The sequence below is a fragment of the Hoplias malabaricus genome, chromosome 14 (assembly GCF_029633855.1).
Source record: "Hoplias malabaricus isolate fHopMal1 chromosome 14, fHopMal1.hap1, whole genome shotgun sequence".
NCBI lineage: Eukaryota > Metazoa > Chordata > Actinopteri > Characiformes > Erythrinidae > Hoplias > Hoplias malabaricus.
Genome location: NC_089813.1, coordinates 11,742,573 through 11,770,530, shown reverse-complemented (window position 1 = coordinate 11,770,530; position 27,958 = coordinate 11,742,573). Strand labels below are relative to the sequence as shown.

The following is a 27,958-nucleotide window of genomic DNA, read 5'->3' as shown; positions in this document are numbered from 1 at the left end:
TCATAAACTGTTACTCAGTCTGTGAATGAACTACAAGCCAATCCCAGTCGGGGGCGTGGTTTGCTGCAGAATGAGTTAAAAAAAACTACTACCAGCCAGTGCCAGCTAATGGGGCGGGTCTTGTCGTAAAAACGGGTGGGCTTATAACCCAAACCTCCTGGGTGCATGAGCTCCTGGCCAATATTAACTGAAGACATTGCAAAGTCAAGCCTAGAGCAAGTGGGCGTGGCTTGCCTCAAAACAGGTGGAACTTCGTCGACTTCTGAGACTTCAGGGACCCACGACTCCCTCGTGGGGTGAGGCGCAGCAGTGCACGCGCTTCAGGATGATGAATCAATGACATCAACGGGACGATGCCTCCGCCGAAATGACGCTCGTGCGCCCGGTCCGACGGGGGAGGGAGCGCCTATATAAGTTCAAATTTTAAAAGAGCGCATCACTAATCTCGGCCTTGACGGGTCAACGACGGGCAGCAGTAGAGAAGAGGCGGGGAACAAACAACTTTTACCGGCTCGTGAAACTATTAGACCACCGTCAACGGGGTTTTACACCAAAAGACCGAGTCAACGTCCTACAGCCGAGGTAAGACTCGACTAAACGCTCGCCAAACCAAGGTTCCATACCAGAGGAGAACCTTTTTTAGCATTTTTTAGTAAATGTACGCTGCTAAAGGTTTTATGTTTTGGTTCCCTAAGGAAAGTAAAGGTTCTGCCAATTTAATTCACTTTCCAGAATGTCTGCTTTAGATAGAGGTTCATATTTAGATGTAGAGCTTCCACCAGTTTAAGGTGTTTTCCTAGAACCCTTTCTTTTAATGATGAGGTACTTCAAATTTTTGCAATCAGCTTGGAAATGTCCTAACAGTTTAATGGCCACATAAGTCACATAGTTAATTTACATGGTTCAAAAAGCTCTGTAGGGAACCAAAATTATTATTTTGTGGAATAAGGATCTTTTCTGGTGATTGTTTTTAAGAGTGTGGTGTTATATGGATATATGGAGGCAACATGGGAAATCCCTGATATGTTTTTACCTCGATCAGTACAAAAATACAAACATGTTTTCAGCTTATTTACTTCTGTTAGTTCATATGTTGATTTACCCAGTTTTATTAGTATTTATTACATGTGAAATATCACCCTGTGGTTATGTTTTCTTATCTTTTGCAGGCTAATATCATTCATATACCAAGTAGTCAAAAGGAATAGGATATTGGAACGTTGTTGTTCAAGAAATTGCAGTGTAAACATGTTCTCAAATGTGAAAGAATGATTTTACTTTCGTGAGATTTAAGGGTAGACCACATTCACACTTGTGCGGTATATATTTATAACATTTCAAACAGAAAAATGAAACACAGACCGTATGTGGAATCAGTGCATCTTAAAAATAATAACAGTGGCGCAATGTAGTGCCATGTTTCCAAACTTAAGGTGCGGAGGACAAACCCCTGAGGTACGCCCCAGTGAGTGCACAGAAGAACTCGTGTGGTTTTTTGTTTGGAATTCTGCTGTGATATTTCTCAAGCTTTATGATTGTCTTTTTGTGTTCTTGGTCAGCAGAGTCCAGCTGAAGTGGCTATGAGGGCGTGGTTCCTCCTCCTCCTCTCCTCTGCAGCTCTGTGCAGTCTGAGCGAGGTCCAGGGTCAGAACACTGGAACAGAGGAGGAGCCTGGAGAGCCCCCCAACTTGGAGAACATTCTGCAGAGAGCACACAATCTCCTCATGCGTTCCATCCTCCACAAGATGGAAGAAGAGGAGAACGCAGACGGTGAGGCTGCACATATGTTTAAAAGCACATTCGTTTTATTAATGGTTATATTGCTCTAAATGTATGGTAATTCATATGCACATAACTGATATACTATACATTCCTATACTTCATAATATTAATTTTCACCCTAGTAGTATGTATAGCGGGATGTACCTGCTGGAAACTAACTGCCACTCAACTCATTATGCATTAAACATATACATCAAATACAACATCAAATAATGAATGCAGGGATACATGTTTAAGCAAAAGCCGTAGGTCAGTTTTTGTGTTTTTTTCAGTGTAGGAGTAAATGGAGAATTTGTGTTTGCTGCGTTATGACAGTGTAATGACTTATTTTTAAAATTTGAATTGATATTGAAGTGGTGGTGAATTGCAAACTTCAATAGCCAGAGACAGAGAAAAAGAATGTGATAAAACAACTGTCCAAAAATGTTTCTACATATCATTTTCCTTTAATAGCAAGGTTTTCAAAACAGTAAAAATATCTTGAAGTTAATATTTAAGACATATCCACAATCTAAATGCCTAGTATGCAGTTTTTTGCATAAAAACTGATTTTATACAGAAGAGACTTGAATATAATGGCAAAGGTTTAAAAAAGGTTTGAAGTCCGCTTCCAAAACATGATTACTGGAAATTGTGGAACACATTTTTTTTTTATACAAAATTTGTAAATTTCAAACTTCAGTTTACAGAGGTACAAAAATTCAAAAAGTATGTAGGGTCATAACTACATTTTTGAATCTCAGCCTTCATCTTCAGCACTGACAGTAAGTACAGGTGTGTGAAATGTTTGGACACTGCAGAATCACGTTGTTGTTTTACAAAGTGAAAATAAGTCGTCACATCTTCAACACAGAACTTCATAATTCACTATTTTTGGTAAACTGCTAAATTTAACACTTAAGAAACTATGAGTGCAGAAATGTATCTTCCCGTGTGGAAGCCATGTTACCATATTTGCACCGTGCCCAAACTTTTCCTCATGACGCCTGGTTTATTATGATTTATTCATTGCTATTTTTCCGTTCCCGCCAAAAGCGCTCGCGCCTCAGTCCGAGTGGCTCGAGAAGAGGCAGCACCCGGGGAAGCGGCAGCACCCGGGCAAGCGCGAGGAGGAGGAAGAGGAGGACGAGGACGGCGGCGACGGTGAGGATGAAGATTACCCCGAGCTCGAGCTCCAGAAGAGACAGCATCCGGGAAAGCGCTGGACTCTCGACGACCCCGGTGCGCGCGACGCGCTCCTGAACGAGCTGAGCAAGCGCCAACACCCGGGCAAGCGCCTCGCGCTGTTCAGCAAGAGACAGCACCCCGGCAAGCGCTTCTGGGACCCGTCCAACGCCTGGCACGCGACTCCCGGGGATCCCTGCGACGCCCTGGACACCACCACGTGCGACAAAGCCAAGCTGCTGCTCCAGCTTCTCCAGAATCTCAGCAAAACCCGCGTGGAAGAGAAGAGGCAACACCCGGGGAAGAGGCTCGCGCAGGAGGAAGAGCTGTCAGAGCTGGAGTAGAGCGACAAACAACACGTAAACAAACACATCGACAACAACAACAACAACACGTCACTCTTACTGTTTACTCCTCATTCTCCCGCCCAGCCACATGAGCTCCAGCCTGGGGTTTTAGGGAAAGACTGAAGTGTAATGTTCTAGTTTTACACATGTCTGCTCTTCTGCTGCATTAAGATTCATACTGTGTCCTGTGCACGTGTCTAAGCCCCTCCCTGCTCTAATTATTCTTTAGTATGGCGTTTTAGATCACAGTTTCTATGTATTTGTTAAGGATTAAGAAGACAAAGAAGGTAAAATAGAGAGTCATGTGTAAACGGTTAGAGAGAGAGACAAAAGAGATATTACATACTCATTAGCCCAGCATTCAAATGACCTCACTGTCTATTTAATCAGCTCCACCTAGTCACCTAGCTCCTCTGTCATGTTGGTCATTCTCTAGTCCTGCATCAGTGGTCACAGGATGCTGTTGGCTGGATGATTTTGGTTGTTGGACCATTTTCTGTTCAGCCAGACACTGACGTGTTAAAAACTCAAGCAGCGTTGTTGTGTCTGATCCACTCCTACCAGCAAAACACACTTTAACACACCACAACAATGTCAGTGTCACTGGAGCGCTGAGAATGATCTACCAGCCAAATTATACCAGCCCTCTGGAGGTCTTAACCATTAAAGAATAGGGTGAAAGTGGATAAAGTATGCAGAGCAACAGGTAGACTACAGTCTGTAAATGTAGAACTACAAAGGCCACCTGTGTGGACAGTGGAGCTAAGAAAATGGACAGTGACTGTAGATATAGGTAGATAATTCTTTGGGTTAGATTAATGATAATGATAACATTCTCCAACTTTATAGAAGTATTTTGGAATCTATCTTTTGGTCCTATCATGAAATTCTGACCCAATGGTGTGTATGTGTGAAGTTTATATTACTCCAAAAATCATTAATTCAAGATGGTCCCATACCTTAGCACACAACTGTAGATCCATGCGCGTAGGACATGGTTGTTAATGCTGTAAAAGTCTCTGTCCAGTAGAATACGTTAGATTTAAGTGTTAGAATGCTTGGTTGCTGGGAACTCTGCGTTTGTGTGTGTGTGTGTGTGTGTGTGTGATGCTCATCCTGTGTCTGTAATAGCTATAGATGGTCTGTAGGGGCATTCTTGTACTAGTTTAGAATAAAGGTCTTTTTAGTTAACAGATGTCTAATTAACGTCTAACTCAAACGTCTACTTGACATTCCATGTCTAACCTTCAGGTCTTGGTCTCGCCACTAAACCAGGCTGATATCTCACGTGGCTTCCCACACTCACACGCTCTGTTTGTGTCGGTCTGTGTAAAATCCTGGTGGATATTCCCCTGCGAAACGGGTCGCGCGAATTATTTTTCTACAGTGTGTACGTGCATGAGTTGGGGAACGTGTCGATCTGTAAATTATTTTTGTTTGTATGGTATACAGCATATATCTGTAAATTATAATGATGTATAATAAAAATGCTTTCCATGACCATGACTGCATGCGTGTCCACCACCAGAAATATTCAGTGTGTGTTTGTTTGTGTGGTGTGTGTGTGTGCGTATAAAACTTCAACGTTCAAAGGAATGCCTTTCAGTCTTATTGTAGTTCGCCTACCAAGCTGCCAGGGGGCGCACACCCCAAATCACAGCCAAGTCATGGCCTTTAGTCATGGCCACCTCCATGTTCAAGCAGATAAACAGTTTTTCAAACAGGGTTTATCATGCGCAGAATACACTGGTCAGGATGCCTTAGCTACAACAGTATTGTTTAACCAGGTTTCTCATAGATTAGGGTAAATTAAAAACAAGTTAGAAAATGAAATAAAACTGCCTAGTACACCTTTAGCCTAAATTAATGAAAAGGTTTAGCAACATACTATGACCTTGAGTAGGTAGTTTATTTTAAATTAATATTGTATAATTTTAGATACTCTTCATATTTTGACAGAAATCAATTAATCAAATGCTCTGATAATAAAATAAATTAATATGCGTGGACCTGTCAAATTATTTAATACTGAATGACTCCTCCAGCTGTAAGCAGGCAGTGCAGTTTCAAGTGTTTTGGGGCTTTGGAAGGTGGATTGAATGTAGGGTTTTTTTTTTTTTTTTGGTTTTGTTTTGGTTGAATAATAATAATAATAATAAACAGCTTTTGCTTTTGAATTTCTACACAGTGAAAAAAAAACACTCCAGCTTTAAAAACAATGAAAAATAGAAACCCATTTAATTTCTTAGTTATTAAGTTGTTAATAGTGAAACAGGACATTTGGGCAAGAATATCGGCAGAACATGACTTTTCTCATTGAGATTTGATTGTATGGTGTAAAGTAGACGTGAAAATAGTGATATTATTGTTTAATGGTTTAAAGCTTTTCTAAATCCTACAGGCTTTTTCATCATCATCACACATCATAAGGTGATTTACAGGCAGAATACGACACTACAATTAGATTAAATATTACAAAGAAGATCTTAAATATAATTTTATTACATTTTGTCTTTTAAATGGTATGACACGTTGAATTGTATTTAATAAGAACTAAGACTAGAATCAGCAATAAATAAAAACAACTTTTAATTTTGATTTCAACATGAAATTAAAGCGGGTGGCGCACGGTGGCGCAGCAGGTAGTGTTGCAGTCACACAGCTCCAGGGGCCTGGAGGTTGTGGGTTCGATTCCCGCTCCAGGTGACTGTGAGGAGTTTGGTGTGTTCTCCCCGTGTCCGCGTGGGTTTCCTCTGGGTGCTCTGGTTTCCTCCCACAGTCCAAAAACACACGTTGGTAGGTGGATTGGCGACTCAAAAGTGTCCATAGGTGTGAGTAAATGTGTGTATTGCCCTGTGAAGGACTGGCGCCCCCCCCCTCCAGGGTGTATTCCTGCCTTGCGCCCAATGATTCCAGGTAGGCTCTGGACCCACCATGACCCTGAACTGGATAAGCGCTTACAGATAATGAATGAATTTAAAGCTAATTTAGACTGGCTCCTGGGAAGTCACTATAAGTTTTGGCTACTATAAGTGTAAAATGAATACATTTCTCTGCATAATTTCCTAAAATGTGCAGCCAATTTTTGAGAAATATAACAAAGTTCCTGCTTTACAAGAAAGCAGCAGCTTCCTAACATGTTTCCTATTTAGAATGAGGACCTGTGTTGTTTCAAACACCAACCAGTGTCTTTGGGAAGAGCTGGAGTGGGGTTTGTGATGCAGAACTAATGACCTGATATCAATAACTCGTAATGCATAGTAATCTTCTAGTGGCTGAATGCCATCAAGTTCTCACAAAAAAAATTTTTACAAAGGATGAATGAGTGTGTGTCCACAATGTTTGGACACGTACTGTGTATAAATGACATATAAAATCAAACATTTGTGTGTGTGTGTGTGGAGGGGAGGGAGTGTGTTCTTGTGAGGGAGGTAAAGTCATTAGATCAATTCCTCTCTGTCGTAAATGAGGCAATTAGGAGGGGTACTTGTGGATGCATTCATTAATTCAAGTCAATAAAAGACACATTTCGTGTCAGTTCTGCTTTAAGCCCAATTACACGCAGCCCACAACCATCAATAAAGCCCACTCACTCTTTTGCTTTCTATTGATCAGACTCTTAAGTGTCTACTTATTATCAGGTCTGGTTACTGGTTAAATTCAAGATCAGACGCTGGCCTCTAATCTGTAGCTTGTGATGGGTTTTAATCTGTAGGCCAGGGCTAAGATGGCTGCAGTTTAAAAAGTTCACAGTCGCAGAGTGCCTTCAAACCAACTCTACAATCCAAGGGTATTCATACTGGATGTCAGTTAATTAGCTTCTGTAAGATCCAGACTGGGCCTCCAGCACAACTCAGCTTCCCTGAAGATGAGGCGTAGGTGGCAACTAGCCTAGACTTCTATGTTTTTCTCCTTTCTAATTGCTTAACCCCTTACAATCCTAGTGGTTATCCAAGTCCCAAGACGAATCATGCAACAACTACAGTCTTTAATGATTCATATCATAGAAAAAAAAATCTCACTTGAGGTTACAAAAGCATGTTTATGCATTTGCATACATCCACCTAATCAGCCTATAGCTCTTTAGCTCCGCCCCTTTCAGAATAGTGTTAAGAGGAGTGTTTATTCTGTGTCTTGCTTTTTGAATGATGCAAAATACAGGGCCATTTGGGCATTTCCAATTGTAAAGACAGTAACAAAACAAGCCTGTTTAATTGTAAGGGATGAAGAGTCTGAAAATGTTTGTATAAAGTTGAATTAGCATTGTGTTTTGGAGCATAAAAACACACAAAGGTCAAATATGAGCCTCAGGGGGAACAATAAAAAATATTTGGATATTCGTCCTTTAATAAATGTTTAGACAAAACCAAGGTTGAGTTCTTCCTAGGGATGTAAACTGACTTTTTCATCTAGCTTTTTTCAGCCACAGCCCATTCAGCCAATGGGATTTCTTTTTTCAGAGGTCCATTTAATGCAGGAAATGCAGTAGGTTAAAGCATTATAACTATAATTATATTTGAATGTATACTTCGATGTAAAATATGTCAAAAAAGCGACAGGTTTCCCCCAGTAAAGCCTTATGAGACCCACTTATAACAACTGGCTACTCTAATTGTTATTTTGCACCTGTACACTTTCACCCAGCCACCCACCCACCCACTCAAACAAACCTGCAGTGAGGGCAGTTTTGGCAGTATATTAGTCATGATAATAAACACTAGTGTTACAAAGACTGTCAGGGGCACTGGGATGAAAAACCTACAGATGTAGCCACAGTAAGAAAGGGAGGCTAAACATGTCCTCAGGAATGATGTACACAGTTATGATTCATATTTTAGCTTTGGATAAAGTCAAGAATTGCCCAAATATTGTGGCGTGCATTGACCACGTCCAAACCTATGCAGACACCCCTTCAAATCTGTGAATTCATCCTCTTTAAGGTGTACCCAGTGTTGACATAGATGTTCCAGTTCTAGACAAACACTTGTTTGCACACTAAACAACACTGACATTATTACGGAGTGTAAAGTAAACAGAGTCTTCAGTCCTAATTTCATGTCATTGAATTAGTGAAGTGATTCTGTGGATGTCTTGTTTTGTCAGAAATAATAAGCAAATCTGGACAGTTTTAGCTTTAACTAAGTACCGAATCAAAACGACCCCTAAATAAAAATTTCCACCTGCATCTGGACACTGAAAAGCATTCATTTGGGTCACTAATGCTTTTCCATCTCTTCTGAGAAGAGGGTGTGAGAGTGAAAGGGTGGGTGTAGGTGTGTGAGGATGAGAGAATAGACAGAAGGCGAGTGTATGGGGGGCTGCACTCACGACTGCTCATCACTCTAGCGCCTACTTTCTGCTGCTACCAAATGAGTCGGATGTACAGAGACTAATGGCCTAGAGGTGATGTGTGGGAAGGAGCATGAATTCAAAAACATCTTCATAAAGTACTGTTATATTCTAAAAACTCTGTTAATAGGCAGCACGGGTAGGTGGACCTTTCCTGAGTGATTCTATAAAAACATAAATGTAAACAGCTTTTGTCCAGGTAAGGTACGCAAGCAAGACGACTATGAACTAGAAAATCCATTAGTTTTCTATATTTAAATACACAGGAACAAGAAGTGTCGTGTTTTTTTTTTTGTTTTTTTTTGCAATAACACAACACGTACACTGGACGCTTTATTAGTGTTTGATGTTTGTACATTACTGTACACTGTAAAAAAAAAATCTAATGTGTACAATGTAGGGTACAATACTGTCAAAAAATTTACATTGTTTCTGTTATATATTTCCACTATAAACCCAGCAAGTGTATTTAACATTGGAATAACATTGGATAATTTATCAGGAGTCAGGAATCCGTTTCTGAAGGCTGGAGCACTACTGACCGGATATATGTGGGTGGGTGGGCCACCCTCAAACTAGCATTGAGAATTACATGCCATTTACATACCATGACACTACTATATCAGTGTCACTGCTGTACTGAAAATGATCTACTAATTATAATTCTTAATAATAATAAAAATAATAATAATAATAATAATAAAAATAATAATAATAATAATAATGGGTGGCACGATGGTGCAGCAGGTAGTGTCACAGTCACACAGCTCCAGGGACCTGGAGGTTGTGGGTTCGATTCCCGCTCCGGGTGACTGTCTGTGAGGAGTTGGTGTGTTCTCCCCGTGTCCGCGTGGGTTTCCTCCTCGTGCTCCAGTTTCTTCCCAAGGTCCAAAAAAACACACGTTGGTAGGTGGGTTAGTGACTCAAAAGTGTCCATAGGTGTGAGTGTATGTGTGAGTGTGTGTTACCCTGTGAAGGACTGGCGCCCCCTCTATGGTGTGTTCCCGCCTTGCGCCCAATGATTCCAGGTAGGCTCCGGACCCACTGCGATAAGTGGTTTCAGACAATGAATGAATGAATGAATGAATGAATAATAATAATATCTGAAACTGGCTGCCGATTAATAGGATAGAGGGCAGATGGTACTCTCTGTATGTGATACGCTGTGAGTGACAGTGAGCGGACAGTGTGTAGGTTTTTAATGAAACAATATGTAGAAGTCCTGGACTGGTGTGTAATAAAGTGGATGGTGAGTCCAGGCCCAAGAGAGGTGTTTCAAATGAAGTGGTCTGTCAATGGAAATCCAATGTTGGGCTTTCTAATAAAGTGGACAGTGAGTGTACAGCCATTGATATATATTTTAAGATTTATTTACATAATCATAGAAAAAATGTAATAACATTATTATAGAAAATATCTCCTAAGACCTATATCACTATAATTGCTATCGCTATACTGCAGTTTCACAAGGCAACCTAAACTAGCACTGGCTCTTTATTACATGAGCAAATATGTAATAGCAGTCCATCTGTAACCGTGAGCACATCACCTGTAGTTACAGCTGGTATTGCATGAGCTAATAATGGCTCAAAGCTCCCATCCAAACTGCACATTCCTGGATTTACACTCACAGGCCACTATATTGGAAACATGTAGCGTGTTTCAAATTTGGAAGACGACCTTCTCATCTCAGGTCAGACCATCTGCCTATATCTGTTTATTCATTTCTATGATAGTTTGCCCAATATGCACTCCCTCATGATATATTGGCAAAAATGTAATATTTATTGAACAGATAAACATGCTTCCAGATCTCACTGGTCACTCTTGAAGCTGCAATCAGGTTTGGTGTAATGTACGATGACCAGTTTCCGCTCTTACCTTTGGTTTCAAACCAGACTCACTCATGCTGTTTTCTCCTCGCCAAGGATTCAACTCCTTCTCTCTACCCAGGTACTTGTTTGGACTATAGTCATTTTAAGACGTGACAAATTCAACTAGATTCTGACTGGTTTTCAAGCCATTGCCACTGATCCAGAATGTGACAGCATGGCTAGCCTTCAATCTTCTGAATTTCATGCAATGTTACTCCTTCACTGGTTCCAGTAGCTGCTCACATCAGAAATAACACCCTGGTGTTCACCTACAAACCCAAGAATAAACCAGCCCCTCTGTTCCCTTTAAGCTTTCCTTGATGCACAGTCCTTCATGCTGCATGAAAGACAAGCATTAGGGCTCTATCCTGATTCTGAGATGGTGGAATGAACTCCCACTTGTTGTAATAAAGTATAGTGTGGAAAATATCAGAAATGATTTGAACTGTATTATGGTGTTTACTGTATTTACTGAATTGCACTTATGTGTATGTTGTATTGCGCTCTCTCTCTCTCTCTCTCTCTCTCTCTCTCTCTCTCTCTCTCTCTCTCTAGGTTTCAGCATTGACTCCTAGTGATATCTTAATCCAAGGTTATTTTGGACCAATACAAATAGGGCTAAGATGCATTCAAGGAAGTCAAAACAGTACTTTGTGCACTGCTCTGGATAGCAGCATCTTCTAAATGTGAATATAAATATTCAGTTACTAGGTGTTTTGTATTGGGGGATCTATATTTAGCCATCAATAATTGAAAAGATTTGTGAGAAAGCCATGGATTTTCAATAATCCTGCCATTTCCAGCTCACCTTCAGTGACCTAAGGCCATATTAAATCATTTACCTGGTGATTAGCTCAGAGGAAGAGATCACGGAGTGCTGATTCTTTTATCAGGTAAGATTCTCACATTCAGGATTGGAACATAGCCAATATAGTGTACTGGATAAACTTAAAGATATGCACTTCTACACTATACACCTTTTACCCTCTGTGATCTTGCAATAAATTAGATGCAATTATGAAAACTCCTAACAGTTCTGCATTTGACATATGTCTAACGTAATGCGATGGTTTCCAAGACAGGGATTAAGCCTAGTCCTGGGCTGTGCAGGATTTTGAATTGTGATTTTCCATTGAAAGGGGGGTATAGGCTTAATTAGCGTCTGGGAAAACACCCCAAAAAAAAGTTTGCAACAAGTGCAACAGATGGGGTATGAAGTCACTTATAAAATTCTTTGTCAGTGATTGAAATGCAAAATAATCTTCCTTTTATTATTCATTAATTTCTGTAACATTTAATTCTGACCAGGGTTGCTGTGGATTTAGAGCATATCTGGAATCATTGATCACAAAGCAGGAACACACCACAGACAGGGCTCCAGTCCATCACAGGGCTCCTTTATTTATGCTGACCTCTGTTTACTATTGGCATTGTTAAGAATTGAATTAACCGATGTACACTTCTCGACTCTGCTTGGCTCTGCTCCTTGTTTGGTACCTGTTTTTTTTTTTTTTTGCCATGGATTTTCTGTGCATAGGCAAGCTTTGTCTCTCTGATGGCTTGGGACAGGTTGGCCGTGCTTGCTGTTCTCAGGATCACCACTTAATCCCCTGACTTGAAGGTGAACGATTTGGTGGCATGGACTGAGATTTGCATGACTTAACTGTCCAGGGACTATGAACAGCCAGTGGGGGTGTCTGTTCTGTCGCTCACTGAGTTTCTGAATATACAATAGTTGGCATTTCATTCACATTCATGCTGGTGGGTTGCAATTTTAAACAAAGTGGTGAATTCTAATGGTAAATAAAATTGCCAACATTTAACACTGACCAGATATGAGCAGTAACTAGAGACCAGAACAGTATTCACACACCATTCAGTGCTGATGTAAACACACAGGCCCCCCTCCAAGAGTCTTACTGCACTGTGCTTCTCTATTTTCCTTTGGAGGAACATTTCACCACCACCCACAGATTTGGAGTGTGTGCACGCACGTGTGAAACAATCACACAGTCCCTCTGTCCTGTTCAGACAGGTTTCTTCACTTCCCTTAGTGTGTGTGTGTGTGTATGTGTGTGATAGTGAGAGAGAGAGAGAGAGAGAGAGAGAGAGAGAGAGAGAGAGAACACATTGTGAATATCCAGTAAAACAATTCACAGAACTCCCAACACCACACTGTGGAAATGAAGGGCCTGTTGGGGCTGTAGCTAAATCAATGGAACCGATAAAGTGAGAGACACCACAGCATTAAATTGAGCGCTGCATCAGTGGCTGCTATTCTTTTAAGTCATACTTAAATCCACACTGACTTCTTATTTACGTTGTAGTGCTTCTGGCTAGTCTGACAGCAGAACTGAAATATATGTATAGCAATTAATTATAAACTTATATTAGAAATAATATAATCAAACACTTTTTCATGAATGTCTGTTTACAGATTAGCTAGGACCAGACTAGTTGTGACTGTGTTGAGCTGCTAGTGAGCAATTCATGTGAAAAGGGAGGGAAGAAAGCCCGGGACAGGGATGTAAAAAACAACTTGTACAATTGCCACATTCTCAGTCACCTTTAAAAAGGCTGACTTTTGTGTTCAACTGTAAAGATGAGATTCCACTTCACTTAAACAATTCCATAAAAATATATTCCTTTAATATTGTTCAGCCTCAAAAAAGTACATAGTTCCGACATCTGAAACCATCTACCAGGATTCCATGAGTTTTGAGATTACAAATAACTTACACTTGTGAATCTGATAACACAGCCATAATAAATGCTTGCTTTCTTCTCATTAGAAGTTGTAAATTAATTGGAAGGCAGAGTGTAAACTCCCAAGATCTTGGATTACAAAGAGAATCTATAGTGGTCTTAACAGAAGGAGCTTAGCTGTTATTATCTGGGATCAAACAACGCCATCTTGTGGTTGTAGAGGGTTTGCACAACAGAAATGTTCTGGTACTTAAGGTTAATCCTATAGTTTCAATTACATGTATAAATCTTTATCAATTGAACTATCCTCCAAATCTTTACATGAACAAAATATTTCTGCTTTGTGGAATACTGCACCTTTTTTTGGATTTAAGAGTTACTTGGATAACTAAAGCCCAAAGTCGTCCATATAAACGTCCTAAGATTTATTTAAACTCAGCTCTTCCCTTGTGAATTATCTCTCTGCTCCTCTCTTTCTGTCAGTTAAACTTGATTTAATTTAGGCATAAGTTATCCGGTTAAGGGAGAATTAAATTCTGCTTTGTGGATTACCCTGCCTATTTGTGAAGCTTGCTAGGGTGTGTCTGTTTGAATGCTCTGCATGGACTGTGGACATAGGCATTAAGAAAACGGAGAAAAAAAACTCGAATACGTGTTGGTCTTTTACCCATGGATTATGTGCCTTTGGAGCCGCCGTATCAACTGAGGGCAGGTCACATGATCCGTCGTGTGATGAGGGTGAGCCCTGTGTTTATCCGCTGGATTTTACTAAACCATATATATTATTAAAGACTTTCTCTCAGCTCAACTCCAGTGCGCCGCGGGTAAGAGCTCCTCCTCGGCTCGGTCATATACTCTTCACTGCCTCTGTCTTTAGCTTTGCTGTGCTATTGTGGAGCTGGAGTTTTTTTTATTCGGATTTTCCGTTCCACCTTAAACGGTGCGGCGGTTCTATTCTGACGCTCTGTCTCATTTAAGGTGGAACGGAAAATTCGAAAAAGCTGCCGAGCGGTCCTGAGGGCTAAATGTTAGTGAGATACGAATCAATATGGTTTTATAACGTACAAAGTATTTAATCTTAACATAAATTAGAAAGCTTTCTTAGATAAAGCGCGAAAAGTCTAATATTTCATTATCTTGGAAACAACTGGCATTGTCTTTCACAGCGCTAAAGGGATGAACAAGGAGTTGGCTTCTTATTAAAATTACCTGCTCCCTCTTAAAGGAGCAAGAAGTCAGTTTATCACCAGAAACTACAAAACTATATAATTTTTATGTTTTATTCTGTAAAGTGTAAAACACATGAGAAAAATCTAATTGCAGTTCATGCCCTGAATTTATTTATGCGCCATAGAGTGAGCCCCTTTATGGGAGCGGCCATGTTAACAATAGATTTAGAACAGAGATTTATGTTTTCAGAAAGTTTCCAAACATAGAACAAATATTCTCTCACATTATTTAATGTCATTTTCTTATATGTTGCTACTAAGCTGGCCATGTATATGCACCGTGTAAGAAGTCTGCTTTAAATTAATTCAAATGTTTGTGATGTCATGAAAACCTACTCTCATGCTGAGGTTATAAGGAGTATTTTCATCATAGACCATGTTTTGATTGAAACACATGAAGCAGTCGATCAGAAGTTATAAAATTTAGAAACAGGTCTCAGAAAACTTAAGGAAAATATTTGAAATACAAAGCAGGATATTGGCCTTTCAATGCCATAAGAGATAAGGTATTGCTTGATATTTGTATGGTTTTTATTATATAGCTTTATGTTGCTTGTCTTCTGTATTCATCTTAAGCTTAGGTTTTGTCCTAATGTTTTTTATCCTCTATATGTCGTCACACAGAGAGTGATGGAGAGGGTCTGGGGTGGGCATTGCCCTCAGTCAGGTTTGCTATGAGTTTCTTGATGTCACCCACTGTGCCATAGTAAACCCAGTGCTTCAGTTCACATATCCACCTCATGGCCTCTAGTTACGCTCCTCCGTTTGAGGGTTCTGCAGAAGTGAAAGAGGGATTTCTCTGCCCTCTCTGCCTAAAAGACCTGCAGTCCTTCTACCAGCTGCAGGACCACTATGAGGAAGAGCATTCTGGAGACAACCGCCATGTTGGTGGACAAATAAAAAGTGAGTGCTTTTTATATTGTCTTTGTGGAAAGACATGCTCAGTACTGTACAAGTTATTTTATGAATAGTTGAATTTAGAGGAAGTAGATTAAACTCTTTTATGCTGAAAGAACAATTTTGTTTTCCATTTTGTTTCTCAGGTTTGGTGCAGAAGGCAAAGAAGGCCACAGACAAGCTACTGAAAAGGGATGGAGATGAGAGGACAGAGACCAGCTATGAGTCTTTCTACTATGGAGGAGTGGACCCCTACATGTGGGAGCCTCAGGAACTGGGTGAGACTGAGATCGGTGGAAAATTCGATTGGTGCCAGAACACAATTTACACACCTTAAAACTGTCCAAACATTTTAACCAAAAGTAAGATGAAATGTTGAATTTTTGTTTGTTCTGTTTGAGTCATATTTGATGGCTGTATATTCTCTATGCTGAGTTTAATATAATTGGAGTTGTTGGATCATTGTTATTTATGTTCTTAAGTAAAAAGCTCTTTAAAATGTTTTTAAAGAAAATAAATATTGTGTACTGCCTATCGTTTATTACTTAAAATTTCTTTGTGCCCTTACTATTAATGAAATTTCAGTTGTGTATTAAGTTGTTTACTAATTCTATATGAAACCTTGTTTAAAGGCAGAATGTTTTGTCCTTTTTGTCTAAATAGGAGCTACCCGGAGTCATCTGGATCTTTTCAAGAAACACAGAGCTGCTAGGATCGACCATTATGTTATTGAGGTCAACAAACGTATCATTAGGCTGGAGAAAGTGAGTTTTGGCTACGCTGTATATAATTGATAGCTCTCTTGTATCTGTACATTTTGAGAAAATATACAAATATATTCCTAAAGCTTAAAACTAATGTCCATTACTTTCTCAGTGGTTTGGAATGAACTGAACTGTACTGAGCACCTGTAAGTTACAAATATATCTGCCTTTTGTTTCCTTTTGTCCAGCTTACTTCTTTTGACAGAACCAACATGGATGGCGGAAAGATAAGAGGTAGATAAGAAATTAAACCTGTTCCTTTTGCCAAGAGTTAGTTTCAGTGGTGTTTACAAAACACTGTTTTTTTTTTCCTTTTTGCTCAGCATTAGAGAAGTCAGTGGTGCCATGGGTGAATGACCAGGATGTACCTTTCTGCCCAGACTGTGGGGGCAAATTCAACATCAGGAACCGACGCCATCATTGCCGTCTCTGCGGCTCCATCATGTGCAGGAAGTGCATGGAATTTGTGCCCCTACCAATGGCTTGTAAGTTATATAATGATTAGTGTTTATAGGTGATGTACTGAACTGTGCAGAAACCTTAACCATTTTGAGAAAGTAGTTGAGGGAATTTTGTCTGGGAATTAAGTGTTCTTCATTTTAAAAACACTGTTTTTCAATTTTTGACCTGAAAAATACCTTTTAAACATACGTTTTCCCCAGGTGACTTAACACTTCTGAGCCCAGTTTTCATCAAAAAGTGTGTTAGTGTTAAAACCATCTTAACTGGTTGAGAGATTGTTCAGTGTGATACTCACTTTTCAGTCTAAAAATCATATTGAAAGATGCTTTTGGGAAACACAGCCTTGCACAGTACTCATTTTTTAAAATGCGTGTATTATTGGTGTGTTTGTTGGCAGATAAGCTAACAAGTGGAACTCGAGAGGCTCTGTATGTGCCGGGCAGTCCAGGGAAGGCAGGGTCACCGGGTGCTGGTGGTCCTGTTGCGCCTCAGCAGCAGCTTCCTCGTCGTGGTTCCATCAGCAGTCTCTCCTCAGTCAGCTCTGTGTTGGAGGAGAAGGATGAAGACCGTATCCGGTGCTGCAGACACTGCATGGATGCTCTGCTCCGGCACCAGCACAAACTGGAGGAGAAAGACCACGTGCCTGACATTGTCAAACTTTATGAGGTACAGGGCGAGTAAGAGATGTGAGCAGAAGTTTGGGTCACAGTGTGGCACAGTTTAGCGTTTTCCATAGCCTGTTGACAAATATATAAATAAGAGTATCTAATAAACCAGCAGAGGCATGCATATTTTACAGTTAAAAGGGTTCGCAATAAATTATTGTAATGATTTACAATAATATATTGTAAAATAATTTATCATTAGTTCAGTGATATGGCAGACATTATAATCATGATACCTAATGTTTTTATATTATATTTGTATTATAGCCATAATATGCATGTTTTGGAATACAGACAAAATGCAGTAGTACTGGCATATTTCAAAATATGTTGCGTCAATAATGAATTAATCCAAGAATAAAATGAAATCACTGTTCTTTCATATCAGTGAATTTCTTTGATATGCCTAAAAAAAGTAAAGTAAAAAAGGCAACATACTGACTAAAGAAAGGTCAGAATGTTTAGTCTAATAATCTGTATGGACTATCTGTTTTTTACCCTCCATCTTAAGTAGCTCTGCGTTCTCGCTGACACTGGCAGAAGTCCCATTAGTCACTTCCTGTCTCTGTGCTGTACTCTTCATGTTGATTTTATGTTTTCCTGTTCAGAGGCTGAGGATGTGTATGGAGAAGGTGGATGAGAAGGCTCCAGAGTACATCCGCATGGCTGAGTCACTCAAGTAATACATCCTGCTTTTTTTGTGTGCAAGAAAACTAAAAAACTAAAAATGTAATAAAGATATCAATTCTATATATGAAAATGTAAACTCTCAGTATGTGTAGTTGTCAGAACTCATGGTTGGATATAGAGTTGCTTTTAGCATTTTTTTTACTGATAAATGAATATTGACCTGGAGGTTGTGGGTTCTATTCCCGCTCCCGGTGACTGTCTGTGGGGAGTTTGGTGTGTTCTCCCTGTGTCCGCGTGGGTTTCCTCCCACAGTCGAAAAACACACGTTGGTAGGTGGATTGGCGACTCAAAAGTGTCTGTAAGTGTGAATGTGTGAGTGTGTGTGTTGCCCTGTGAAGGACTCTCCAGGGTGTATTCCCGCCTTGCGCCCAATAATTCCAGGTAGGCTCTGGACCCATTGCGACCCTGAACTGGATAAGCAGTTACAGATAATGAATGAATGAATGGTTAATATTACAAATGGTTATCTGTAGGAGCAAATCCCTTATGTTCTTATTATAGAAACTGCCCAGTTTTTAACCTGGTTTTTAACCTGGTTTCTTGTAGTGCTGGTGAAACTACATATAACCTGGAAACGGCTAGTGGTCTTAGGCTGGAAGTACAGAAATACTATGAGCACATTGATGCACTGAGGTAGGCTGCATGGATTATATATACATACAAAATTACTATTTAGTTTTATTTAAAAGTAAAATATGATGTGATCTACCTGAATGTGCATGTGTTTTGTAGTAAGAAGATACTAACACTAGGACTAAAAGATGAGGTGCAGCCCCACCCAAAATCTGTCCAGCTGCAGAGGATGGTGCGCTACTCAGCAACATTATTTGTACAGGTGAGACTCGGTCACATATACAGAGCATCAGCACTTTCCTAGAGGAAGTCATGTTGGCTGAAGTTTTTTTTTTTTTTTTTTTTTTTTACAGTTGAAGTTGCTAGACCTGCAGAAACACACACTTGTGTTTACACAATATGAATGTATATATATATTGCAGTTTACTTTACAAAGCTGGGAGAAACCTTTCTAATTACATACATATGTCACTTTCTGTAGGAAAAGCTCTTAGGTCTGATGTCCCTCCCTACAAAAGAGAAATATGAAGAGCTGAAAGAGAAGAGGAGAGAGGAGCAGGAGAAGAGAATACAACAGGAAAGACAGGTGAGATTTTAAAATCTACAGACCTCAACCAACCAAGACATTTTGTTGATGATGAACCTGAGAAGTGAAATAAGTTTATAGGCACGTATTTGTCATCCTGCAAATGCATGCACAAATCATCATAAACTTACCTTAGACTGTGGGGAATGAATTTGAGGGCAACCAAATCCAGTAGTTCTCATGGTTTACTAGAAAAATAGGCCTTGTTACTTTAATAGTTTATACCCAATCTGTCTGTTACAGGCGGCTCTAGAGGCGCAAAAGCGGCGGTCGGCAATTGAGAAGAACCGCCCCATCCTCAGTGCTAATGGAGATGCCCCCCGACCAGCCCCTGGTCCTCGGATGACCAAAGCTGGGGGCTGGCTTCCCTCCTCTGACACCCTCCACACGCACAGGCAGGAGCTGGACGACCCACTGCTGCAGCAGATCAACAACATTGAGTCATTCCTGCGGCAGGCACGAGCGGCCAATCGCACCGACGAGATTGCCATGCTGGAGGAGAATCTCCGGCAGCTGCAGGACGAATTCGATGCCCAGCAGACCAGCAGGGCCATCGAAATGTCTCAGCGATTGGCCGAGGAGGAGAGCCTGCAGCAGAGTCAGATTCAATACCTCCAGCAGAAGGAGCTGGAGAGCAAAATGCATACCAGAAATCGCTCATTGGATTTTGGAGAAGGGAAGAATGTAGAAGATGGGGAGAAAGAATGCAACTCTAGAGAAGATCTCAGTGCAAGCCCAGTGCTTAGTCCACTGCTTAAGACTCAGTCCATCAAGTCGTTCCCACGTTTACCGGGGAATTCGCCACCTCTTCAGCGAGACGAATGTACACCATCTCCCCCTGCTGGAGAGGCACAAAACAGCAGCACCACCGCTTCCCTGAATCCATTTGAAGATGAAGACGCCACCCCAGTTGAAGACCCTATGAATCCTTTCAGCGATGAGATCCAGAAAGAGCAAAGCCAAACATCTAACCAAAACAACAAAGAATACAACCCTTTCGAAGAAGAGGAAGATGAGGAGAACGACGGCACACCCAGAAACCCCTTTGAGGATGATATTGATGGTGATGACAAAGGTAACCCTTTCAAAGAGTCACCAAGCAAGTCGCCAGCTGCCTCAACCAATCCCTTCGACGAAGATGATGATGATGGCCCGGCGATGGACGACATAATTGAGGAGGAGCTGCTGTTGCAGCAGATCGATAACATCCGAGCATACATATTTGACGCCAAGCTGAACGGACGCACAGACGAAGTAGAGCTACTCTCACAAAACCTGAAGGAGCTATACTGCACCCTGCAGGAGCAAAAAAGAAAAAAACACTGACCGTATTCCATTAAAACTCTCTCCTGTTGTGGTCAAATATTAGAGAATACTGGAATGAAGGACACATTTCAGGTGTCATTAAATGTCTTGACATATTTCTCAGTCACGAGCATAGAGTGCTGCACACGCAAAGATATGGCAGACTAGAGCTTCCCTCCTAGGAGTGTGCTGCCCAAAGCACAAAGGCATGAGCTTACATCTGAGCGCTTCTTCAAGCTCTCCAGTAGAGGTAGGCGTGGAGAAACTCAGTTATTAACAGTTACCCCTGCAGAATTTCTGATCCAAGTACATGAGCAAAACATTTTGTCCTTGTAAATGATGTCCTGGTTATTTTAGGTCATGTCTCAGCTGTTGTTATTTAGTTCAACAAAGTAACGTGAGTCAAACTAACAAATATACTTTGACAGTGATCCAATCAAGCACCTCAGCAGAAATGTCCTGCACTTACACAGGGGCACCGAGATGATGAATTCACATCCCCTGCATTCAGCGCATGTCAAGGGTATCATCAGGTCCTATTTGTGATCCATAAAGCAAACACTGATTGTTAACATGGTTTTCCATACTCTACACACAACACTATGGTCAGCGTGTGAAAACTGACACTTTCCCTTGATTTCTAAATATTCCACAAAAAAACATCAATGTCAATAATGAAACAACACATTTCAGCATTAAATTGCATTTAAAATTATTTGTTAAATTCAGGGTTATAGAAAATTTGGGAAGATGGAGAAACTGAACGGCTAGAAAGTGGGAGGATACTGGAAAGAGGGACATTGTATGAGAACTCAAGACAAGTGACCTAAATTATAAGGTAATGTTGCCAGTAAGTACTAGCTTGGTGGATATTAGAACATTGACCCAGGAATGCGGGTCTGATATATTTGCATTCATTCATCTTCTGTACCTGCTTCATCCTGATCAGAGTCATGGGGGGTCCGGAGCCTACCCAGAATCCCTGCAAGGCAAGAGCACACTGGTTTGTATCTGTAGCTAGTTATTCTGTGCTGTTTTTGGAGTGTGGGATTGAAGGCAGGGAGAGCACACCAATATTCTCCAAGGCAGTGACCTGAGATTTAGAATCAAGTTCCAGACTGCATGATTCTGGAACTGTGTGGCAGTGACGCTACCCGTTGTGCCACCATGGATGCAGATATTATTTCTGTAATGCATTACATCCGAACATTTACTGGTAGTATGTGTTACATTCATAGAAATGGACATGGGATGTGCCATGAATTGATTTTTATAGCCTAATACATTTCTGATTAGCCTTTTTTATTATAATTGTTTTAAGATGCACAACACCCCTGGCTTGCAATTCACACATTTAACAAAATGCTCCCCAATAAGCATTATTCAGTGTTTTGAATCAGTGGCACTTGATCCCTGGTTGATCACATTAAACGGACTTGTTCCTGGTTCTTTTTTTAGCCAAATATATTGTTTACTCTTCTGTAGGCCAATACAATAGTTGACTATTTTAACAACATGGGATCAGATAACCTCATAATACTGCAACACAGATTGCACAAAATTAAACCAATTGCCTGTCTGCTTGTTTGGAGCCAAGATCTGTTTATTCTTATTTTGACAGTACATACATTTTTTAAATGTTATATATCACATCACACAATGTCTGTGAGGAATTTTGTGTGTTCTCCTTGTGTGTGCATGGGTATCTTCCCAATCCAAATAACATGGTTGGTTGGTGTGATGGACTGGCAATCTCCAATGTGTGTTTGTGCCTTGCACTGTGTTTTTGGGCAGGCCCCAGACAAAATAGTCACACAAAAATGGGAGTATTTCACATTTAACTAACTCTAGAGTTTGAAACAGAAACTTTGGCTGAAACCCCTTTTTTATATGTTGACCCTTGTATGATGCTACACAGTTAACTTGTGGAAGTGGTATAATGTCCCCAGTTCCAGTATAGTTACTCTACACTTTGGATGCTGTTTGTTCTTATAACTAATCACCAATGTAACAATCTTTGCAAAGGCTTCTCTAAGTGGTATGCTACATCTTACAGTCTTTTACAGTGGCAGTGTTTGGACGTATGCTTAGTTCTAATTTTATTACATATCTGAACCTGAGATATAAAATGGATATTTTGTCTAACACTAATGCAGTTATGTGATGTTAAAAATTCTTACTTTACAGATAGCTTCATCTTAATTGAAGACCATTTGATGTTCTCTTTATTGTTGTGTTCAGGTTTATTGATGATGAATAAGCAGTATTTCGTGTCGGAGCACCACTAAGAACATGTCTGTACAGCGGCGAGTGGAGAACGTTTTCTAAACTCTTGATATTCTTTGAACAAGTAGGCCTCTAATGTTTTGTGGCTAACGTGGATAAAGTGTCTGGTAGCTTTTGTATAAAGATGCCTGTTCACATTTAGAGAACACAAACACTGCACTAATAAAAACGACCAAATAAGAAAACAGTGGTCAAATGCATCTTCACGGCTCTGTCTTTTATTATGGCGTCATTAACGTAAATCTGCAAAATGTTGTCCAAATGTCATTATTATATTTCAACAAAGTGCATTATTCTGACCAAATTAATATGCATTGTTGAATTACATGAACATGTTTGTTTAATCAAAACACCCACTGGAACTGAGGTGGATGTTCAGCACACTGTTGTCCCAGTATGACCATTATGGCCAAAGACATGCTCATCCAACCGTTCTACTGAAACCAGGAGTATTATCAGGTACTTTATCCCAATTTGATGAAAAAACAGCTTCTGTTCTTCTGGGGAGTCATTACTAGACGTTGGAATATTTGATTGCATTCATCCACAAAAGCACAAGAAAGGCCATGTTCCAGGTCACCTACCTCACACCAACATCTCAAAAGGTTTAGGAATGCATTTCCACTTCTCTACAGTCGACAGCTGTGTGATTTATAGAAAGTGAACACTAGGGGTTCTTGTCTTATATTTAATACTACAAAAAAAAGAAAAAGACAAACATGGAAATGCTGCATACAGGATATAGTCCCAGCTCCTCTTCAGGACAAAGAACTGAAAGCTGTTAGAATTTTTAAAAAGTGAGTGCAGTCCATTTCAGCGGTGAAGGCTGAACTTTAAAATCAAGTCCCACTCTCTTCTTTTCCTGCTCATCTTTCCCCTCTTCTGTGCCCAATCTCGCCCACCTTAGTCTTAGTCCTCTGAGCTAGCAGCCATTTTGGTCCTGTATTTTCCTGTCATCTCTTTTGGCAGAGGCACAAGTCCCGGATGAGGAACCTGACCCTCCACTTCACTTATACACTCACGCAGGAAATACTTCTTGGGGCCAAAGTTTGCTGGGTTTGAAGCTTCCATCTTTGCTAGAGCTTCAGCCTGAAGCACCTTACTGTGATGAAAACAGAAAAGTATGGGTGTGAATTGCAAATACTTAAGAATTCTTTCTGTCAATAGCTGGACATCAATAATGGGCGAAGAACTAGCAAGTCTAAAAACAAAGACATAACCCCATCAGAATATCACTTATGAAACAAATAGTTACAATTCTGAAACCTGACGGCCCAAAGCTTTATAAACTACTTAATATGGATATAAATATTAATGGGAAAGCATATCCTGCTTTAAGAAATACCTCCAGGGGAGCTGTACAAAAAATATCAGGTGATTTAGCTTTGTGCTGTGTATCACAAGACCAGTTTGTAAGCAGTCCTATCAAAAACACTTACTCTGATTTTCCCAGGATCTTCTTCACATGCTGTGTTATGTCTTTATATTCCTTTCCCTCCACGTCCACCAAAACCTGCTCACCATCATCTACAGATTTATTCAGACACAAAATACTATACATGTTAACAAGTAATACTGACAACGGATGAGAGAACATAAGCAGTTGTGTAAAAAAAATATACAGCTATCATAAAATGTACATACTGAGGTAGAAGCGGAGAAAGGGAGATGGTGTCATGTTCTTGAACATCATAATTTGAACCCAGGGGTTTTTGTACTGGATTTGTGGAATGCTGAAGAACACAAACTTCCTAAGAGTTCGATAGAAAAAGACAAGTGTTAAACAGGATTTATCAGTGTTTATAGCATAACTACAGAATGTGGAATATGAATTATAAACAAGTGTACTTCTATGTAAAGTAGCATTTGGCTAACAACAAGCCACCTACTTTGTACAACTAAATTTCCTCAAATAGTTTTCAACTGCACAGTTTAGATTTATTGCCATTCCTGCATTAACACAACCACTTTATAACTAAGGTTAGTTAATAAACTGATTCACTTGAATTGATATGTTAGGATTGATAAAAATTAAGAACAACACACAACTGTCACTAGAGCAGGGGTCACGAATAGGCAGACTGTGGTCTGGGCCTACTTCAGTTTGTAGGATAGGGCACTAATCACAATGCAAGTTATATGTTACGTTCCAGACATTGGCTTTCTCTAACTGGACCTAAATGAGTTTTTATTAATTATCCCATGCTCTACAGCATTATTGAAGGTGACCACCTGTGGCCAAGCAGGTAAACTACAGTAACAAAGACATGCAAACTGGTCCATGGTGCAGTTTTTTTTTTAAAACACGTCTAATCTTTACTTGTGCTGATGCCATAATTAAGTAACTCTATTTAAGTCCTGTTCTTCATATCTATCAGTTTATTTGGACCAGTTATCTAGCAAATTATATTAAATTGCAGGGAAGTCGTGAAGTATATTGGGTAAGAGCATCATAATTATTTTTGCATTTTTATTCTAGCTTGATCTATCTGTTTTTTTTTATTTAGCCTCTAGTTCAGCAGGAATGGGCAGTGGTTATATGGCGGGCTGAGGTATTGTAGTCAAATACTGTGATGGATGAGAACACCAAATTACACAAACCGCTGAATTCTGTCACACTGCAGAGATACGGAACACGCCATAACAAAATAAGCGTCATATTAAACTATAGTTTTAATAAGTGTGAGATAACACACATTCCTGTTAATCAGGATAGTTCATAGGAGTGAGCTTTATTTTCATTGCCCCTGTAAATAACAATTATTTTGTGTGAGTGAATGTTTTTCTGACCTTGCTCCTTCACTCAGTTCTCCGTGTGTGTTATAGTTCACAGTCATAATCCTGACGGAGTTCTTGAACACCACCTCTCCTTTCTGTAGGTACTCAAGCGTTCTCCGGATCGGGAACCTCCCTTTCATAGGCATTATTCAATATATTTAGTTTAACACGCGTCTGAGAGGGTAATATTATGAACAGACTCTATCTCATGGTCCTATTCTTCTTCTGGCTCTTCACTTTTCGTGCTGCATTTGTCGCTCTGAGGAACAAAACACGCTTTGCCGCCATCTTATGCAGTGGAGGGTAGCTACGGGGACATTAAAATCTGGATATCATCTGATCCACGGAACCCGTTTCTGCATATCGAATAATATGAAGACAGTGAATCTCAGAATTATGACTTGCTAACTCATAATAAAAGAGAACATAGCCTAGAATATTTTAGACATAGTCATTAGTATGGAATTCATAATCATAAAATGCTAACTCTAATTCTAAGACAGGCATTCTGGATGTAAAATGTGACTGTATTGAGCTGCTAGCAAGCAATGAGGGGAAAGTTCTGGAATGATTTTTTTCCTACTGTGAAAACATATTTGCACATTTCACTGGTAATTTGGACAATCAACACATCTGTATGCTTCCTCATTTCTTCACACTTATTTTGTGTTGATTCTTCTTTATTTTAAGATAATAAAATAGCATTTACTTGAGGACAAAAGCTACCCCTAGATTAAAAATGTACACACTTCATTTTTCAACTTTCCACACATCATCGGGTTTTTTTTTTGTTAGGCCATTGAATTTGTAAAAATGTTAACTTTTAAAGTTAATGTTAATAATTAAAAATTATTGATTAGAAATAGATCTTCTTCAGGTTTAAACCAGCTTATTGTTGAAAATTAAACATTACTCCAGACTTGATGACAATATTCCGACAAAGTTAAGGACAATCTTATTGTGAGAAACTATTATTAGGCTACAATAATCGGCCAAGATACCAATTACTAGAGGAGCAAAAATATTTTAACAATTCAGAATCTGAAATAATAAATAAAAACTGAAATAAATTAGTCTCTTAGATATTATTGAAATGAATTTTTGTGGAAATAATTTTAAAATTTTTATAATTTATTTATAATAATTTATTTATAATTTATTATTTATAATTTTAAAATGTCCAGTCTAGTTGTATATTACATTTTTGCCCTCAAATGTAGGCACAATTAAAAAACAACAGTGCCAATCTCTGGGTACCACTTGTGCAAAACTCCAGTTTTGCTTCTAAGTCACAGACATTTAAATAAACATTAAATTTATTCCCTCAACGTTATTGTAAAATAGAAAAAATCTTACGTTTTAATGTAGTTAATTCCAGAAATCATTATGATTAAGTAATACTTCATTTTGTATTCAGAGTATTCTGTTCACCTATTACAGCACTAATAATAATGGTAATAATTATATATATATATATATATATATATATATATATATATATATATATATATACACATTATTTTTCCCATCCCATGGAAACTGAGATCAAAATACTGAATGGGACATTTTAGTGGAACTAATGACATTGTGAAACTTAAAAGCTTCACATTTGAACATATGTTTTACAAAGTAAGCAACATATAATGTACAGGGGAGCACACATTGCAACCTTCAAAGGCCTTCTTTTTGCATTTCATAACAAAAGAACTTGTATTTTCAGACTCATTCTGGTGCAACAACAATCTAGAAGCTTTCCATGATCAGAGAACATCAAAGCAGAGAGATATTTGTGTGACAGCCAAAATAAAAAGGGAGAAGATAAAGCAAGATGACATCAAAAGCTTCTCATCTGCTGTTTGAGTTGAAGACAATGACACAGGATGTGTTGAGCCATTAGTCTGTGAAGGTATAAAGAAACAAATAAACAAAAACAACAACAAAAAACAGTGTTCCTAAAATCACTGACGTCAGGGAGGATGTGTGGGTGGGAGAGCCATGTCTCATGTTGGCCATATCATCGCAAGTAGGACCCCCAATGATGCCACAGCCATCCAAGGGAGAATAATCAGCTCTCTCTGACTGAGTTGGATGACACTCATTCTACAGATCACTGGTGTTTGTTAGATTACATAACAGAACTGGAGTTAGCGTTCTCCTTCAAGCATGTTGACTTGTCCAAAGGCGTATTGTTAGTGGCAGTTTGTAAATAAGCAGTGGCTGGCTTTACGTGTTGCATGTGATAATATCAACCCTCCTAGCTTTGTAGCACTGTATGACTAGGGCAGTGATTATCAGTCCTTGTCCTGGTAGACCACTGGACTAATTCAAAACCCTGTATGAAGTTGAAATAGGTGTGATGGAAAAGAAAATGAACATGAAGGGCAGTGGCTCACCAGCAGTTGGACTGAGAACCAATAGACTAAGGGTAGTCTAGTCTCACTTTACCAGACTCTACGGGGAGACAGGTACCTTTCATCTTTTAATGTGGCGAAGAACCACCT

The 27,958-nt window shown here is 39.5% G+C and overlaps 3 protein-coding genes across 5 annotated transcripts; 2 read left to right on the top strand and 1 right to left on the bottom strand.

Moving 5' to 3' along the window:
• Nucleotides 1-458: 458 nt before the first annotated feature.
• Nucleotides 459-4,790, top strand: trh (thyrotropin-releasing hormone). Of its 2 annotated transcripts, none has more exons than XM_066644435.1 (3): nucleotides 459-582; nucleotides 1,563-1,770; nucleotides 2,818-4,790. In XM_066644435.1, exons 2-3 carry the CDS (start codon nucleotides 1,581-1,583, stop codon nucleotides 3,288-3,290), a joined length of 663 nt encoding a protein of 220 aa, XP_066500532.1. In that variant the 5' UTR covers nucleotides 459-582; nucleotides 1,563-1,580; the 3' UTR covers nucleotides 3,291-4,790. The 2 variants fall into 2 exon arrangements, with proteins under 2 accessions (XP_066500532.1, XP_066500533.1); XM_066644436.1 differs by having other exon boundaries at nucleotides 467-582; nucleotides 1,560-1,770.
• A 9,057-nt stretch (nucleotides 4,791-13,847) lies between these two features.
• On the top strand, nucleotides 13,848-22,076 carry LOC136665841 (rabenosyn-5). Of its 2 annotated transcripts, none has more exons than XM_066643647.1 (12): nucleotides 13,848-13,960; nucleotides 15,076-15,354; nucleotides 15,495-15,626; nucleotides 16,012-16,112; nucleotides 16,301-16,346; nucleotides 16,436-16,597; nucleotides 16,972-17,240; nucleotides 17,848-17,918; nucleotides 18,476-18,562; nucleotides 18,662-18,764; nucleotides 18,984-19,088; nucleotides 19,332-22,076. In XM_066643647.1, exons 2-12 carry the CDS (start codon nucleotides 15,192-15,194, stop codon nucleotides 20,412-20,414), a joined length of 2,322 nt encoding a protein of 773 aa, XP_066499744.1. In that variant the 5' UTR covers nucleotides 13,848-13,960; nucleotides 15,076-15,191; the 3' UTR covers nucleotides 20,415-22,076. The 2 variants fall into 2 exon arrangements, with proteins under 2 accessions (XP_066499744.1, XP_066499743.1); XM_066643646.1 differs by having other exon boundaries at nucleotides 13,925-14,046.
• A 790-nt stretch (nucleotides 22,077-22,866) lies between these two features.
• On the bottom strand, nucleotides 22,867-25,755 carry mrps25 (mitochondrial ribosomal protein S25). Its single transcript, XM_066643649.1, has 4 exons — nucleotides 25,470-25,755; nucleotides 24,324-24,430; nucleotides 24,119-24,206; nucleotides 22,867-23,781 (listed from the first exon to the last, which is right to left on the bottom strand). The coding sequence occupies exons 1-4, from the start codon at nucleotides 25,601-25,603 to the stop codon at nucleotides 23,589-23,591; spliced, it is 522 nt and encodes a 173-aa protein (XP_066499746.1). The 5' UTR covers nucleotides 25,604-25,755; the 3' UTR covers nucleotides 22,867-23,588.
• Between the last annotated feature and the right edge of the window lie 2,203 nt (nucleotides 25,756-27,958).